Genomic DNA, 15,792 nt, shown 5'->3' with positions numbered 1-15,792 from the left:
AGGCGCTGTTCCGCCTTCTTCAACACGCTGTTTGACTGGGTGGACAATTTCAGATTGCCGGTGATGTGTGCGCTGAGGAACTTGAAGCTCTTCACCTTCTCCACTGTGGTCCCGTCGTTGTGGATCGGGTGATGCTCCCACTGCTGTTTCCTGACGTCCACGATCAGCTCCTTCATTTTGTTGACATTGAGGGAAGGTTATTCCCTGGCACCACTCCCAGAGCCCTCAGCTCCTCCCTGTAGGCTGTCACGTCATTGTTGGTAATCAGGCCTACTTTTATGACGTCTGCAAACTTGATGATTGAGTTGGAGGTCTGCATGGCCACGCAGTCATTGGTGAACAGGGAGTACAGGAGGGGGCTGAGCACGCACACTTGTGGGGCCCCTGTGTTTGGGATCAGCATAGTGGAGGTGTTGTTACCTACCTTCAGGTAAGGTGGATGTGATATGGTCCTTAACTAGCCTCTCAAAGCACTTCATGATGACAGAAGTGAGTGATACGGGGGTGATAGTAATTTAGTTCAGATAGCTTTGCTTTCTTGGGTGCAGAAACAATGGTGGACATCTTGAAGCATGTGGGGACAGCAGACTGGGATAAGAAGAGATTGAATATGTCCGTAAACACTCCAGCCAGCTGGTCTGCGCATCCTCTGAGGACGCGGCTAGGGATGCCGTCTGGGCCGTCAGCCTTGCGAGGGTTAACACTCTTAAATGTCTCATTCATTTCGGCCACGGAGAAGGAGAGTCCACAGTTCTCGGGAGCAGGCCGGTGGCGCTGTGTTATCCTCAAAGCTTGTCTGCGACGTGGCTGGTTTTCCCTTTGTAATCCGTGGTTTCCTGTAGACTCTGCCACATACGTCTCGTGTCTGAGCCGTTGAATTGCGACTCCACTTAAGACAGAGCTTTTTTATTGGGATTAAATGTCAGGAACTGTGAAAAACTCAGTTTAAATGTATTTGGTTAAGGTGTACGTAAACTTCCAACTTCAACTGTATACGTCAATGTTATTCTCAGAGCCTACCCGGAACATATCCCAGTCTGCGTGATCAAAACAGTCTTGAAGCATGGATTCTGATTGGTCAGACCAACGTTAAATAGACCTTAGCACGGGTCCTTCCTGTTTGAGTTTCTGCCTATAGGAAGGGAGAAGGAGGATGGAGGGCGAGGGAGTAACAATGGATAAGAGTTTTTGAAGCGCGAGTATGACGAGCAATGTGTTGATCAATCTTCGGTAGCTTTTTCCTCAAATTTGCATTGTTAAAGTCCCCAGCTACAATAAATGCGGCCTCAGGATGTGTGGTTTCCAGTTTGCATAAAGTCCAGTTTAGTTCCTTGAGGGACGTTGTGGTATCAGCTTGACTACAACTGAAGATAATTCTCTCTGGAGGTCGTACGTTCGGCATTTGATTGTGAGGTATTCTAGGTCGGGTGAACAAAAGGACTTGAGTTCCTGTACGTTATCACAATCACACCATGAGTAGTTAATCATGAAACATACACCCCCGCCCTTCTTCCCGGAGAGTTCTTTCTTCCTCTCTGTGTGATGTACTGAGAACCCAGCTGGCTGTCTGGACGGGGACAGTATACCCAGAGAGAGATGTACTGAGAACCCAGCTGGCTGTATGGATGGGGACAGTATACCTGGAGAGAGATGTACTGAGAACCCAGCTGGCTGTATGGACGGGGACAGTATATCTGGAGAGAGATGTACTGAGAACCCAGCTGGCTGTATGGACGGGGACAGTATATCTGGAGAGAGATGTACTGAGAACCCAGCTGGCTGTATGGATGGGGACAGTATATCTGGAGAGAGATGTACTGAGAACCCAGCTGGCTGTATGGATGGGGACAGTATACCCGGAGAGAGATGTACTGAGAACCCAGCTGGCTGTATGGACGGGGACAGTATACCTGGAGAGAGATGTACTGAGAACCCAGCTGGCTGTATGGACGGGGACAGTATACCTGGAGAGAGATGTACTGAGAACCCAGCTGGCTGTATGGACGGGGACAGTATACCCGGAGAGAGCCATGATTCCATGAGTATGTTACAGTCCCTGATGTCTCTCTAGAAGGAGATCCTTGCCCTGAACTCACCATAGTAATCATGGTTCTGTGTTGTTTCAGGTAGAGCACCATAGTAACCATGGTTCTGTGTTGTTTCAGGAAGAGCACCATAGTAACCATGGTTCTGTGTTGTTTCAGGTAGAGCACCATAGTAACCATGGTTCTGTGTTGTTTCAGGTAGAGCACCATAGTAACCATGGTTCTGTGTTGTTTCAGGTAGAGCACCATAGTAACCATGGTTCTGTGTTTTTTTCAGGAAGAGCACCATAGTAACCATGGTTCTGTGTTGTTTCAGGAAGAGCACCATAGTAATCATGGTTCTGTGTTTCAGGTAGAGCACCATAGTAACCATGGTTCTGTGTTGTTTCAGGAAGAGCACCATGGTTCTGTGTTGTTTCAGGGAGAGCACCATAGTAACCATGGTTCTGTGTTGTTTCAGGTAGAGCACCATAGTAACCATGGTTCTGTGTTGTTTCAGGAAGAGCACCATAGTAATCATGGTTCTGTGTTTCAGGTAGAGCACCATAGTAACCATGGTTCTGTGTTGTTTCAGGAAGATACACCATGGTTCTGTGTTGTTTCAGGTAGAGCACCATAGTAACCATGGTTCTGTGTTGTTTCAGGAAGAGCACCATAGTAACCATGGTTCTGTGTTGTTTCAGGTAGAGCACCATAGTAACCATGGTTCTGTGTTGTTTCAGGAAGAGCACCATAGTAACCATGGTTCTGTGTTGTTTCAGGAAGAGCACCATAGTAACCATGGTTCTGTGTTGTTTCAGGAAGAGCACCATAGTAACCATGGTTCTGTGTTGTTTCAGGTAGAGCACCATAGTAACCATGGTTCTGTGTTGTTTCAGGAAGAGCACCATAGTAACCATGGTTCTGTGTTGTTTCAGGAAGAGCACCATAGTAACCATGGTTCTGTGTTGTTTCAGGAAGAGCACCATAGTAACCATGGTTCTGTGTTGTTTCAGGAAGAGCACCATAGTAACCATGGTTCTGTGTTGTTTCAGGTAGAGCACCATAGTAACCATGGTTCTGTGTTGTTTCAGGAAGAGCACCATAGTAATCATGGTTCTGTGTTTCAGGTAGAGCACCATAGTAACCATGGTTCTGTGTTGTTTCAGGAAGATACACCATGGTTCTGTGTTGTTTCAGGTAGAGCACCATAGTAACCATGGTTCTGTGTTGTTTCAGGTAGAGCACCATAGTAACCATGGTTCTGTGTTGTTTCAGGAAGAGCACCATAGTAACCATGGTCCTGTGTTGTTTCAGGTAGAGCACCATAGTAACCATGGTTCTGTGTTGTTTCAGGAAGAGCACCATAGTAATCATGGTTCTGTGTTTCAGGTAGAGCACCATAGTAACCATGGTTCTGTGTTGTTTCAGGAAGATACACCATGGTTCTGTGTTGTTTCAGGTAGAGCACCATAGTAACCATGGTTCTGTGTTGTTTCAGGTAGAGCACCATAGTAACCATGGTTCTGTGTTGTTTCAGGAAGAGCACCATAGTAACCATGGTCCTGTGTTGTTTCAGGAAGAGCACCATAGTAACCATGGTTCTGTGTTGTTTCAGGAAGAGCACCATAGTAACCATGGTTCTGTGTTGTTTCAGGAAGAGCACCATAGTAACCATGGTTCTGTGTTTCAGGAAGAGCACCATTATGCGTATGTTGTTCCGGTTTTACGAGCCCCAGAAGGGAAACATCTACATCGCTGGACAGAACATCAGGGACGTTGGACTGGACAGCCTGCGACGGGCCGTAGGGGTGGTACCACAGGTAAACGTTGGACTGGACAGCCTGCGACGGGCCGTAGGGGTGGTACCACAGGTAAACGTTGGACTGGACAGCCTGCGACGGGCCGTAGGGGTGGTACCACAGGTAAACGTTGGACTGGACAGCCTGCGACGGGCCGTAGGGGTGGTACCACAGGTAAACGTTGGACTGGACAGCCTGCGACGGGCCGTAGGGGTGGTACCACAGGTAAACGTTGGACTGGACAGCCTGCGACGGGCCGTAGGGGTGGTACCACAGGTAAACGTTGGACTGGACAGCCTGCGACGGGCCGTAGGGGTGGTACCACAGGTAAACGTTGGACTGGACAGCCTGCGACGGGCCGTAGGGGTGGTACCACAGGTAAACGTTGGACTGGACAGCCTGCGACGGGCCGTAGGGGTGGTACCACAGGTAAACGTTGGACTGGACAGCCTGCGACGGGCCATAGGGGTGGTACCACAGGTAAACGTTGGACTGGACAGCCTGCGACGGGCCGTAGGGGTGGTACCACAGGTAAACGTTGGACTGGACAGCCTGCGACGGGCCGTAGGGGTGGTACCACAGGTAAACGTTGGACTGGACAGCCTGCGACGGGCCGTAGGGGTGGTACCACAGGTAAACGTTGGACTGGACAGCCTGCGACGGGCCGTAGGGGTGGTACCACAGGTAAACGTTGGACTGGACAGCCTGCGACGGGCCGTAGGGGTGGTACCACAGGTAAACGTTGGACTGGACAGCCTGCGACGGGCCATAGGGGTGGTACCACAGGTAAACGTTGGACTGGACAGCCTGCGACGGGCCGTAGGGGTGGTACCACAGGTAAACGTTGGACTGGACAGCCTGCGACGGGCCGTAGGGGTGGTACCACAGGTAAACGTTGGACTGGACAGCCTGCGACGGGCCGTAGGGGTGGTACCACAGGTAAACGTTGGACTGGACAGCCTGCGACGGGCCGTAGGGGTGGTACCACAGGTAAACGTTGGACTGGACAGCCTGCGACGGGCCGTAGGGGTGGTACCACAGGTAAACGTTGGACTGGACAGCCTGCGACGGGCCGTAGGGGTGGTACCACAGGTAAACGTTGGACTGGACAGCCTGCGACGGGCCGTAGGGGTGGTACCACAGGTAAACGTTGGACTGGACAGCCTGCGACGGGCCGTAGGGGTGGTACCACAGGTAAACGTTGGACTGGACAGCCTGCGACGGGCCGTAGGGGTGGTACCACAGGTAAAACTAACTTGATTAAATGTATTGCTCCTTTATTAAATTGACTTGGACAACAATCACCTCCCACAACCAGGGGGCAGATGTGGAAGCGAATACAAACTACAGGTTCTTTCCTATGTGTTCAGTGTGTTGTAGTGGACATTTCCTGTATTGACCAAATCATGAGAGCAAACCACCACACAAGTCAGAGTTATCATAGAGTCCATCTTTAATTATATGAGCTCCATCACAACCCTGTGACTCTCAGATCAATTCAGTGTCTATCAATGAATTCTCTGAGAGTGCTTACACATTGCAACTGAGATCCTTTATAGCAAAGACACACATAGCCAGACAGCATTGGCTATAAATTATCGTTCAGCTTTGTCTCCTAAACTATGTTCTTATCTCGCTCTTGGTACCACTCAGGACCAACAGCATTACCTCACCCAATGGCATATATCAAATACACCCCCTCCTGGACAAGATCACAAAGACAGTGACTGGCACACAGACATTGTGGATATGTTTACATATGAAGACAAGCTTGACCTCTCCCCTTTCTGTGGCCCAAGTAACTGAACCCTGACAGAGAACAGATAACTGCAGACAGCCAACACTATAGTACAACAAAATACATTCAAGTATCTCACAAGCATATTATGAAAATAAAACATCCTATCTATGTTACCCAACTAATTCTGATTCTGCCACGACAGTGTTTCCTCTCCTGATGTTTCCTCTCCCGATGTGTCCTCTCCTGATGTGTCCTCTCCCGATGTGTCCTCTCCCGATGTGTCCTCTCCTGATGTGTCCTCTCCTGATGTGTCCTTTCCTGATGTTTCCTCTCCTGATGTGTCCTCTCCCGATGTGTCCTCTCCCGATGTGTCCTCTCCCGATGTGTCCTCTCCCGATGTTTCCTCTCCTCAAGTTGAGCTGACGGTATTGATTGACTGTACTGTTTCCTCCCTCACTCTGTCTCCCTACCCTCCTCCCTACACAGGATGCAGTGCTCTTCCACAACACCATATTCTACAACCTTCAGTACGGGAACATCAACGCCACGCCAGAGGAGGTGTACCAGGTGGCACGGCTGGCAGGGATCCACGATGCCATCCTTAGGATGCCCCACGGATACGACACTCAGGTCGGCGAGAGGGGACTCAAACTGTCAGGTAGGTCAGACACACCCTGGTCGGGAGAGGGGACTCAAACTGTCAGGTAGGTCAGACACACCCTGGTCGGGAGAGGGGACTCAAACTGTCAGGTAGGTCAGACACACCCTGATCGGGAGAGGGGACTCAAACTGTCAGGTAGGTCAGACACACCCTGGTCGGGAGAGGGGACTCAAACTGTCAGGTAGGTCAGACACACCCTGGTCGGGAGAGGGGACTCAAACTGTCAGGTAGGTCAGACACACCCTGGTCGGGAGAGGGGACTCAAACTGTCAGGTAGGTCAGACACACCCTGGTCGGGAGAGGGGACTCAAACTACCAGGTAGGTCAGACACACCCTGGTCGTGGGAGGGGACTCAAATATCTACCTCAAATAGACTACATTATTGACTTGCTGTTATGTCTCTGTTGCCGTGTGTTTCAAGACTGTATTATTGACTTGCTGTGTGTGTTTCAGGTGGGGAGAAGCAGCGTGTGGCCATAGCCAGGGCCATACTGAAGAACCCTCCTATCCTGCTGTATGATGAAGCTACCTCCTCACTGGACTCTATCACTGAGGAGGTAACACCCCCCCCCACACACACACACACACCCACACACCCACACAGAATCAGCTGTTGTCTCTTCTGCAGCTCAGTTTACCAACCAACCAATCAGCTGCGTAGATGTTAGGGGATAGAGTTCACTGTGCCCTGAAGTTGGAGAGAACAGGTCACATGTCCTGTTCTAGTTTCATACTGTATTACATGTAGATGTGTACTGCTTTCTTATTGGGAAGCTTTTTATATGAGCATATGTACATAGCATCAGGAGCACACAGGGGTGGGCAGGAGGGGGGATGATGACAGGAGATATTGCTGGCTGCTGCTGTGTTGACTTAGTGGTTTTAATGACATTTTCTCAGAGAAACCGGCTTCATATATATCCTGCCTGTCATATTGGCATCGGTGTACTCCTAGAACATTCTAGAACTATTTCTAACACTTGATGTTCCTGTGTTGTTTTCTCTACAGTGTTCTAGAACTATTTCTAACACTTGATGTTCCTGCGTTGTTTCTCTACAGTGTTCTAGAACTATTTCTAACACTTGATGTTCCTGTGTTGTTTCTCTACAGTGTTCTAGAACTATTTCTAACACTTGATGTTCCTGTGTTGTTTCTCTACAGTGTTCTAGAACTATTTCTAACACTTGATGTTCCTGCGTTGTTTCTCTACAGTGTTCTAGAACTATTTCTAACACTTGATGTTCCTGTGTTGTTTCTCTACAGTGTTCTAGAACTATTTCTAACACTTGATATTCCTGTGTTGTTTCTCTACAGTGTTCTAGAACTATTTCTAACACTTGATGTTCCTGTGTTGTTTCTCTACAGTGTTCTAGAACTATTTCTAACACTTGATGTTCCTGTGTTCCATAATAATGGCGCCATAGGGGATGGCTGCCATTTTACGGGCTCCTAACTAATGATGCACGGATATGACATTTTTGGCCGATATCGATATTTTCCTTGCCAAAAAAAACAATACTTTCTGGAAACATTCTGGAAATCATTTTGAATTCTTCATGTTCCTGTGTTGTTCTAGACCCTTCTAGAACTATTTGTAACATTCAATGTTTCTGTGTTGTAGAAAGTTCTAGAACTATTTCTAATACTTGGTGTTCCTGTGTTGTTCTGGAACATTCTAGAACTGTTTCTAATACTTTATGTTCCTCTGTTTCTCTACAAAATTCTAGTACAATTTCGAATAATTCATTCTAGAGCGTTCTAGAACAATTTCTAATACTTCATGTTGATTCTGTGTACTTCTAGAACATTCTTAGTTCCATGAAGGGTCTGGTCCAGGACCGGACGTCCGTGTTCATCGCTCACAGACTGTCCACCATCGTAGACGCAGACGAGATCATCGTACTCAACAAGGTAAGAAGACCTTCTCATAGTGATTATTCCAAGGAGGGAGCTTTTTTATTTAATTTAATTTTTTAAACTTTTCCTGTTGAAAAGCGTTATCCCAAGTATAAATACAGAAAATGACGCACACTGAAGGGTAAAAAAACAACAACATTTGGGAACAAAACTATTTTATTTTATACAACTGCAAACTTCAAGGAGTAGTTATATACTTGGGATATATTATTATTATATATATTTTTTTTAACCTTAAGTCAGTTAAGTCAGTTAAGAACAAATTCTTATTTTCAATGACGGCCTAGGAACAGTGGGTTAACATCCTTGTTCAGGGGCAGAACAACAGATTTTTACCATGTCAGCTCGGGGATTCGATCCAGCAACCTTTTGATTGCTGGCCCAACGCTCTAACCACTAGGTTATTGCTGCCCCGGATATCACTTTTCAACAGGAAATGTTCAAAAATCACTGGACGTGTTTTAGGATTTGGGATATTAGACCACGATTTCTTCTACCTCAAATAACATTCAGGTCCCAAATCTTGGCGCATTTGGTTGATCTTAATTTCCATCCACCAGGACAACTTGCAACACACACACCACACATCAGAACAGACCCTTGAGACCGCATCATTAAAACCATCGTTAGTCAAGTTGAAAACACTCATTATTTACCAACTACCTCAGACCACTAGAACAGTAAAGTTGAAAACACTTGTTATTTAGATATTGTTATTAAGATAATGGTAATTGTATGTAAGCTTATTTGTGGTCACCTTTGTTCTGAAGATATCAGCGGTCACTTCCTAATAAAACTCCACTAAACACAGATTCAACATTATTATGTGTCAATTTGACTGCAAAATAGTGTAGTCTGAAAACCTAGATGACTACAAGATAAATAGAGTATAGGCTGAAAACCGAGATGACTGCAAGATAAATAGAGTATAGGCTGAAAACCGAGATGACTACAAGATAAATATTGTACAGAGATCTTCCTGTCCTCGCAAGAATGTCTCTGGTGGTAAACTGGATACGTTGTAGTATTGTCGTTGTGTGTTAGACTGGATCCGTCGTCCGTCCTTCCCTAGCCCACGTTTACAGCGGCCGCTGCTAACTCAACGGCTAGGAGGTATCACTTCTGTAGCGAATAAGAGTTCAAAGTTCATACCATTCGCAACCAAAGCTCAAGCTGAGGTTGGCTTCGTTCTGTAGTTATTATCTGAATCCTTCTGACATTGGATCGTCGTCCTAATGTACCCAGAACAGAAAGTTATTTGCCCTTTTAACGCAGAGGCTGCAGGCCTCGCGTACTCGGGACAGAAAGTTATATTTCCGTAAAGGACTTATATAGTGGAGGGAGAGAAGGGTGTGTTTCATAGTTTGTAACCAAGGTCTCTTCACAGGGGCGGGCCACTGATTGAGCAGAGCGCTAACCTTATGAAAACCCAATTCTCTCATTTGGAAGCTAAAATTACATTTAATCTTTTCACAAATAGCTTCATATTTAAACCGATAAATTGCACAACAATTCCATAATGTGTAGACTTTCCAAGATAGAGTTTATGCCATCCTATCATTAATAAGAATTTCTCAGATGACAACCGAATTGACATCATATTCATTAAGTACCAACGCATTTTTTCAGCTGGTTGGATTACCAAAATATGCTTCCTTTCCCCCCAACTTTTGATGTTCCCCGACTCTCTATGTTTAACAAAGGGATTTTCAATAGTCACAGTACAGGTAGAGTTGAGAGAGGGAAAAGGTATTTATGGGGGTCATAAACCTCCCCCTCAGGTCAACGTTATGACAGATCGTACATGTAACTTTGGACAGCCAGCCAACTAACGTTAGCTAGCTAGCTAACTGTACGCTTAAACTTGCAATGAAATCGACTTTCTGACAAAATTACAAAAATATAAACGCAAAATTTATTAATTTGGTCGTGATCTATGGATTTCAAATGACTGGGTAACGGTGTAGCCATGGTTGGGCCTTGGAGGGCATAGGCCCACTCACTGGGGTACCAGGCCCACCCGCTGGGGTAGTAGGCCCACCCACTGGGATACCAGGCCCACCCACTGGGGTGCCAGGCCCAGCCACTGGGGTAGCAGGTAGCCTAGTGGTTAGAGCGTTTGACTATTAACATACATACTGTAGATGATCAGACAGTCACATACTGTAGGTGTATGTAGATCGGCAGGTAGCCTAGTAGTAAGAGAGTTGGGTCAGTAACCGAAAGGTTGCAAGATCGAATCCCTGAGCTGACAAGGTAAAAATCTGTCCTTTTGCCATTGAACAAGTCTCTGTTCCTAAGCCGTTATTGAAAATAACAATGTGTTTATAACTGACTTGCCCAGTTAAATAAAGGTAAAATAACATATTAAAAACATACTGAGCAGCTCACAGTCCTTCGTGACAGACCAATCCAAACTCATCTCTCGGCATGTTCAGCCCATCCATTTTCTCAGCCAATCATGGCTAGCGGGAAGGTTTCTGACTTTTTCAGAGGCGAAACCAACTAGGCTCGTAATTTAACAATTGTATTTATATTTACAGATGGCATATAAGTTTGTTATTAAGGCACATGAAAGTTCAAATGTTCCAGAAGGCATTTCTGACCAAAATGCATGTTCTCCTGTGAAGTAGTGACACGCGCGACATACTCTTAGTTTCCTGAAACGAGTCACAATTATAGGATAGGCATTAGAATGAGATGCCTCAATAATAGCTACTATCGGTGGTAGGCCTAATATCTCTCCAGGAGCTGATCTTTCGTCAGTATTGTGGGATAATTCTAGTGTTAAGGAAAGATTTGAATAACGAAATCTGATCCGAGAGCAGCACTACCTTTCTTTCGATCCTATCAGTATCGACAAATGCCTCAACAACACACTTAGCGAAGGTTCTCAACAACACACTTAGCGAAGATTCTCAACAACACACTTAGCGAAGGTCCTCAACAACACACTTAGCGAAGATTCTCAACAACACACTTAGCGAAGGTTCTCAACAACACACTTAGCGAAGGTTCTCAACAACACTTAGCGAAGATTCTCAACAACACACTTAGCGAAGGTTCTCAACAACACACTTAGCGAAGATTCTCAACAACACACTTAGTGAAGGTTCTCAACAACACACTTAGCGAAGATTCTCAACAACACACTTAGCGAAGATTCTCAACAACACACTTAGCGAAGATTCTCAACAACACACTTAGCGAAGGTTCTCAACAACACACTTAGCGAAGGTCCTCAACAACACACTTAGCGAAGGTCCTCAACAACACACTTAGCGAAGATTCTCAACAACACACTTAGCGAAGGTTCTCAACAACACACTTAGCGAAGATTCTCAACAACACACTTTGCGAAGGTTCTCAACAACACACTTAGCGAAGATTCTCAACAACACACTTAGCGAAGGTTCTCAACAACACACTTAGTGAAGGTCTCAACAACACACTTAGCGAAGGTTCTCAACAACACACTTAGCGAAGGTTCTCAACAACCTTCGCTAAGTTTAGTTAGTTATGTACGTCTTTTGGCTACTATATCTATTGAGGTAGTGTTCTCACTTACAACATGAATCTAGTGAGGTAGGAGGAGAGAGGAATGCGGAATAGAAAGAGGAGAGGAGAGGGGGTTGAGGTTTGGTTTGTCTTGTGGTGTGTCTTAGCTCTTTGAAAGCTGTTGGTGATGTTTTCCATGTTCCCCCGTGAGCAGAGGCAGAGCGTCAGATGGAGAGATCAGAAGGTCGTCGTGGCGAGGAGGCGTGTTATTCCGTGTCGCCATGGTGTCGGCTCGTTAAGTCACAGAGTTAGAAACAGTCAGTTACGTGCATGCCCACGGTGCCAACACTTCTGCCTCGCTCCCTGGGGGGTGGGATACTTTTATTACTGAGTGGGTGGGCGGGTGAGGGAGGGACGGGAGGGAGGGGTGTGTGCTGCTGTCGTGTGCCAGTAGGGAAGAGTCAGGTAGAGAGGGAGGGTTTCAGAGAGACGGAGAGTAGGGAAGAGTCAGGTAGAGAGGGAGGGTTTCAGAGACGGAGAACAGGGAAGAGTCAGGTAGAGAGGGAGGGTTTCAGAGAGACGGAGAGCAGGGAAGAGTCAGGTAGAGAGGGAGGGTTTCAGAGAGACGGAGAGCAGGGAAGAGTCAGGTAGAGAGGGTGGGTTTCAGAGAGACGGAGAGCAGGGAAGAGTCAGGTAGAGAGGGGGGGTTTCAGAGAGACAGAGTTGACTTCATCACTGTAGAGTTGATATTATAATTAATTCTCGATGTCTCCCATTCAATACTGCATTCTGTGTCAAAGTCCTTTTTACATGGACGTTAGTCGGACTCAACTAGACTTTATAGTAGAATAATCCTCTGTCTCTCCCTCTCTCTGTCCTTCTCCCTCTGTCTCCCCTCCTCCTCCAGGGTAAGATAGCAGAGCGAGGGGACCACCACTCTCTCCTGGCTACTCCAGGCTCTCTGTATGCTGACCTGTGGAACACTCAGAACAGTAAGATACTGAACATTAAGAACAGCCTGGTGGAACTGCAGCCAGAGAGACTCAGCCAGAAGGAGGAGGAGAGGAAGAAACTACAGGAGGAGATCATGAACAGTGTCAAGGGCTGTGGGAACTGCTCCTGTTGAGGAGAGGAGAGACAAGGACATCCCTCAATACCTGTCCTCCCTTCTTCCTTCCTTCACTCACTGACAGCCTGCCCTCAGTACTTTAGTCTCTCTCAGGGGAGGGGCCATCTACACCTCTCCATCTCACTCCTGCCACAACAAACCCTGGGCTGACTGCCCCTCCCCTTGTTCCTCTTGAGAAGGCGATTGGTGGCCGAAGAGGAGACTGAGAAGGAAGCCTATCTGCCATTGGCTGATGTCTACAGAGAGGCAGTGTTCATCTACCAATCATCTCAGGACAAACCACGCATAAGAGATCTTGTATATGATGACATCATGGTGTATAGGGTTGAGTAAGAACAGGACTGAGTAAGAACAGGACTGAGTAAGAACAGGACTGAGTAAGAACAGGACTGAGTAAGAACAGGACTGAGTAAGAACAGGACTGAGTAAGAACAGGACTGATGGACTGAGTAAGAACAGGACTGATGGACTGAGTAAGAACAGGACTGATGGACTGAGTAAGAACAGGACTGAGTAAGAACAGGGCTGATGGACTGAGTAAGAACAGGACTGAGTAAGAATAGGACTGATGGACTGATTAAGAACAGGACTGAGTAAGTACAGTACTGATGGACTGAGTAAGAACAGGACTGAGTAAGAATAGGACTGATGGACTGAGTAAGAACAGGACTGAGTAAGAACAGGACTGAGTAGGAACAGGACTGAGTAAGAACAGGACTGATGGACTGAGTAAGAACAGGACTGAGTAAGAACAGGACTGATGGACTGAGTAAGAACAGGACTGAGTAAGAACAGGACTGATGGACTGAGTAAGAACAGGACTGATGGACTGAGTAAGAACAGGACTGAGTAAAAACAGGACTGAGTAAGTACAGGACTGATGGACTGAGTAAGAACAGGACTGAGTAAGAATAGGACTGATGGACTGATTAAGAACAGGACTGAGTAAGAATAGGACTGATGGACTGATTAAGAACAGGACTGAGTAAAAACAGGACTGAGTAAGTACAGGACTGATGGACTGAGTAAGAACAGGACTGAGTAAGAATAGGACTGATGGACTGATTAAGAACAGGACTGATGGACTGAGTAAGAACCGGACTGAGTAAGAACCGGACTGAGTAAGAACCGGACTGAGTAAGAACCGGACTGAGTAAGAACCGGACTGAGTAAGAACCGGACTGAGTAAGAACCGGACTGAGTAAGAACCGGACTGAGTAAGAACAGGACTGATGGACTGAGTAAGAACAGGACTGAGTAAGAACAGGACTGAGTAGGAACAGGACTGAGTAGGAACAGGACTGATGACTGATTAAGAACAGGACTGAGTAAAAACAGGACTGAGTAAGACCAGGACTGAGTAAGAACAGGACTGAATAAGAACAGGACTGAATAAGAACAGGACTGAATAAGAACATGCCTGAATAAGAACATGCCTGAGTAAGAACCAGACTGAGTATGAACCAGACTGAGTATGAACCAGACTGAGTATGAACCAGACTGAGTATGAACCAGACTGAGTATGAACCAGACTGAGTATGAACCAGACTGAGTATGAACCAGACTGAGTATGAACCAGACTGAGTATGAACCAGACTGAGTATAGACCAGGACTGAGTAAGAACAGGACTGAATAAGAACAGGACTGATGGACTGAGTAAGAACAGGACTGAGTAAGAACAGGACTGAGTAGGAACAGGACTGAGTAGGAACAGGACTGAGTAGGAACAGGACTGATGACTGATTAAGAACAGGACTGAGTAAAAACAGGACTGATGACTGATTAAGAACAGGACTGAGTAAAAACAGGACTGATGGACTGAGTAAGACCAGGACTGAGTAAGAACAGGACTGAATAAGAACAGGACTGAGTAAGAACAGGACTGAGTAAGAACAGGACTGAGTAAGAACAGGACTGAGTAAGAACAGGACTGAGTAAGAACAGGACTGAGTAAGAACAGGACTGAGTAAGAACAGGACTGAGTAAGAACAGGACTGATGGACTGAGTAAGAACAGGACTGAGTAAGAACAGGACTGATGGACTGAGTAAGAACCGGACTGAGTAAGAACCAGACTGAGTATGAACCAGGACTGAGTAAGACCAGGACTGAGTAAGACCAGGACTGAGTAAGACCAGGACTGAGTAAGACCAGGACTGAATAAGACCAGGACTGAATAAGAACATGACTGAGTAAGAACATGACTGAGTAAGAACCGGACTGAGTAAGAACCGGACTGAGTAAGAACCGGACTGAGTAAGAACCGGACTGAGTAAGAACCGGACTGAGTAAGAACCGGACTGAGTAAGAACCGGACTGAGTAAGAACCGGACTGAGTAAGAACGGGACTGAGTAGGAACGGGACTGAGTAGGAACGGGACTGAGTAAGAACGGGACTGAGTAAGAACAGGACTGAATAAGAACAGGACTGAGTAAGAACAGGACTGAGTAAGAACAGGACTGAGTAAGAACAGGACTGAGTAAGAACAGGACTGAGTAAGAACATTAAAGTGTATTTGCCAGATCAGTGCCCATGTTGCATGATGTCATCGTGTACAGTTTGTTAGAACGGAACACTGGTTGGACTTGTACAAATTCACCTTCATGTCCAACAGAAAGAAAGACATTACAATGTGTATAATTATGTAAAGGCATTGGAGAAAGAACACAGTGTTTTTGTGTGATAACCTGAATAAAGAGCAGTGAGACTCAGATTGTTCCTATTATCTGTCAGTCTGATGAAGGGGAGGTCTTTCTTAATGTCCGGAGCCTGCTGCTTTTCTCTTCTACCTGATAATTAATTGCACCCACCTGGTGTCCCAGGTCTAAACCAGTCCCTGATTAAAGGGGAATCACCCACCTGGTGTCACAGGTCTAAACCAGTCCCCGATTAAAGGGGAATCACCCACCTGGTGTCACAGGTCTAAACCAGACCCTGATTAGAGGGGAATCACCCACCTGGTGTCACAGGTCTAAACCAGTCCCTGATTAAAGGGGAATCACCCACCTGGTGTCCCA

The 15,792-nt window shown here is 46.4% G+C and overlaps 1 protein-coding gene across 2 annotated transcripts in view; it reads left to right on the top strand.

Annotated features, from left to right (window-relative positions):
- Positions 1 to 15,493, top strand: part of LOC109881869 (ATP-binding cassette sub-family B member 7, mitochondrial) — a 94,343-nt gene extending 78,850 nt beyond the window's left edge. The window contains exons 12-16 of one of the 2 annotated variants that reach the window (XM_031789466.1): positions 3,718 to 3,847; positions 6,054 to 6,225; positions 6,683 to 6,786; positions 8,034 to 8,141; positions 12,553 to 15,493. In XM_031789466.1, the coding sequence (XP_031645326.1) occupies positions 3,718 to 3,847; positions 6,054 to 6,225; positions 6,683 to 6,786; positions 8,034 to 8,141; positions 12,553 to 12,771 (733 nt within the window). In that variant the 3' untranslated portion in view covers positions 12,772 to 15,493. Of the gene's footprint in view, positions 1 to 3,717; positions 5,072 to 6,053; positions 6,226 to 6,682; positions 6,787 to 8,033; positions 8,142 to 12,552 lie in introns of both variants that reach the window. The other variant, XM_031789465.1, reaches the window with a different exon arrangement.
- Positions 15,494 to 15,792: the final 299 nt, after the last annotated feature.

Source organism: Oncorhynchus kisutch, linkage group LG15, assembly GCF_002021735.2.
Source record: "Oncorhynchus kisutch isolate 150728-3 linkage group LG15, Okis_V2, whole genome shotgun sequence".
Classification (NCBI taxonomy): Eukaryota; Metazoa; Chordata; class Actinopteri; order Salmoniformes; family Salmonidae; genus Oncorhynchus; species Oncorhynchus kisutch.
This window is presented reverse-complemented; position numbering and strand designations above follow the sequence as displayed.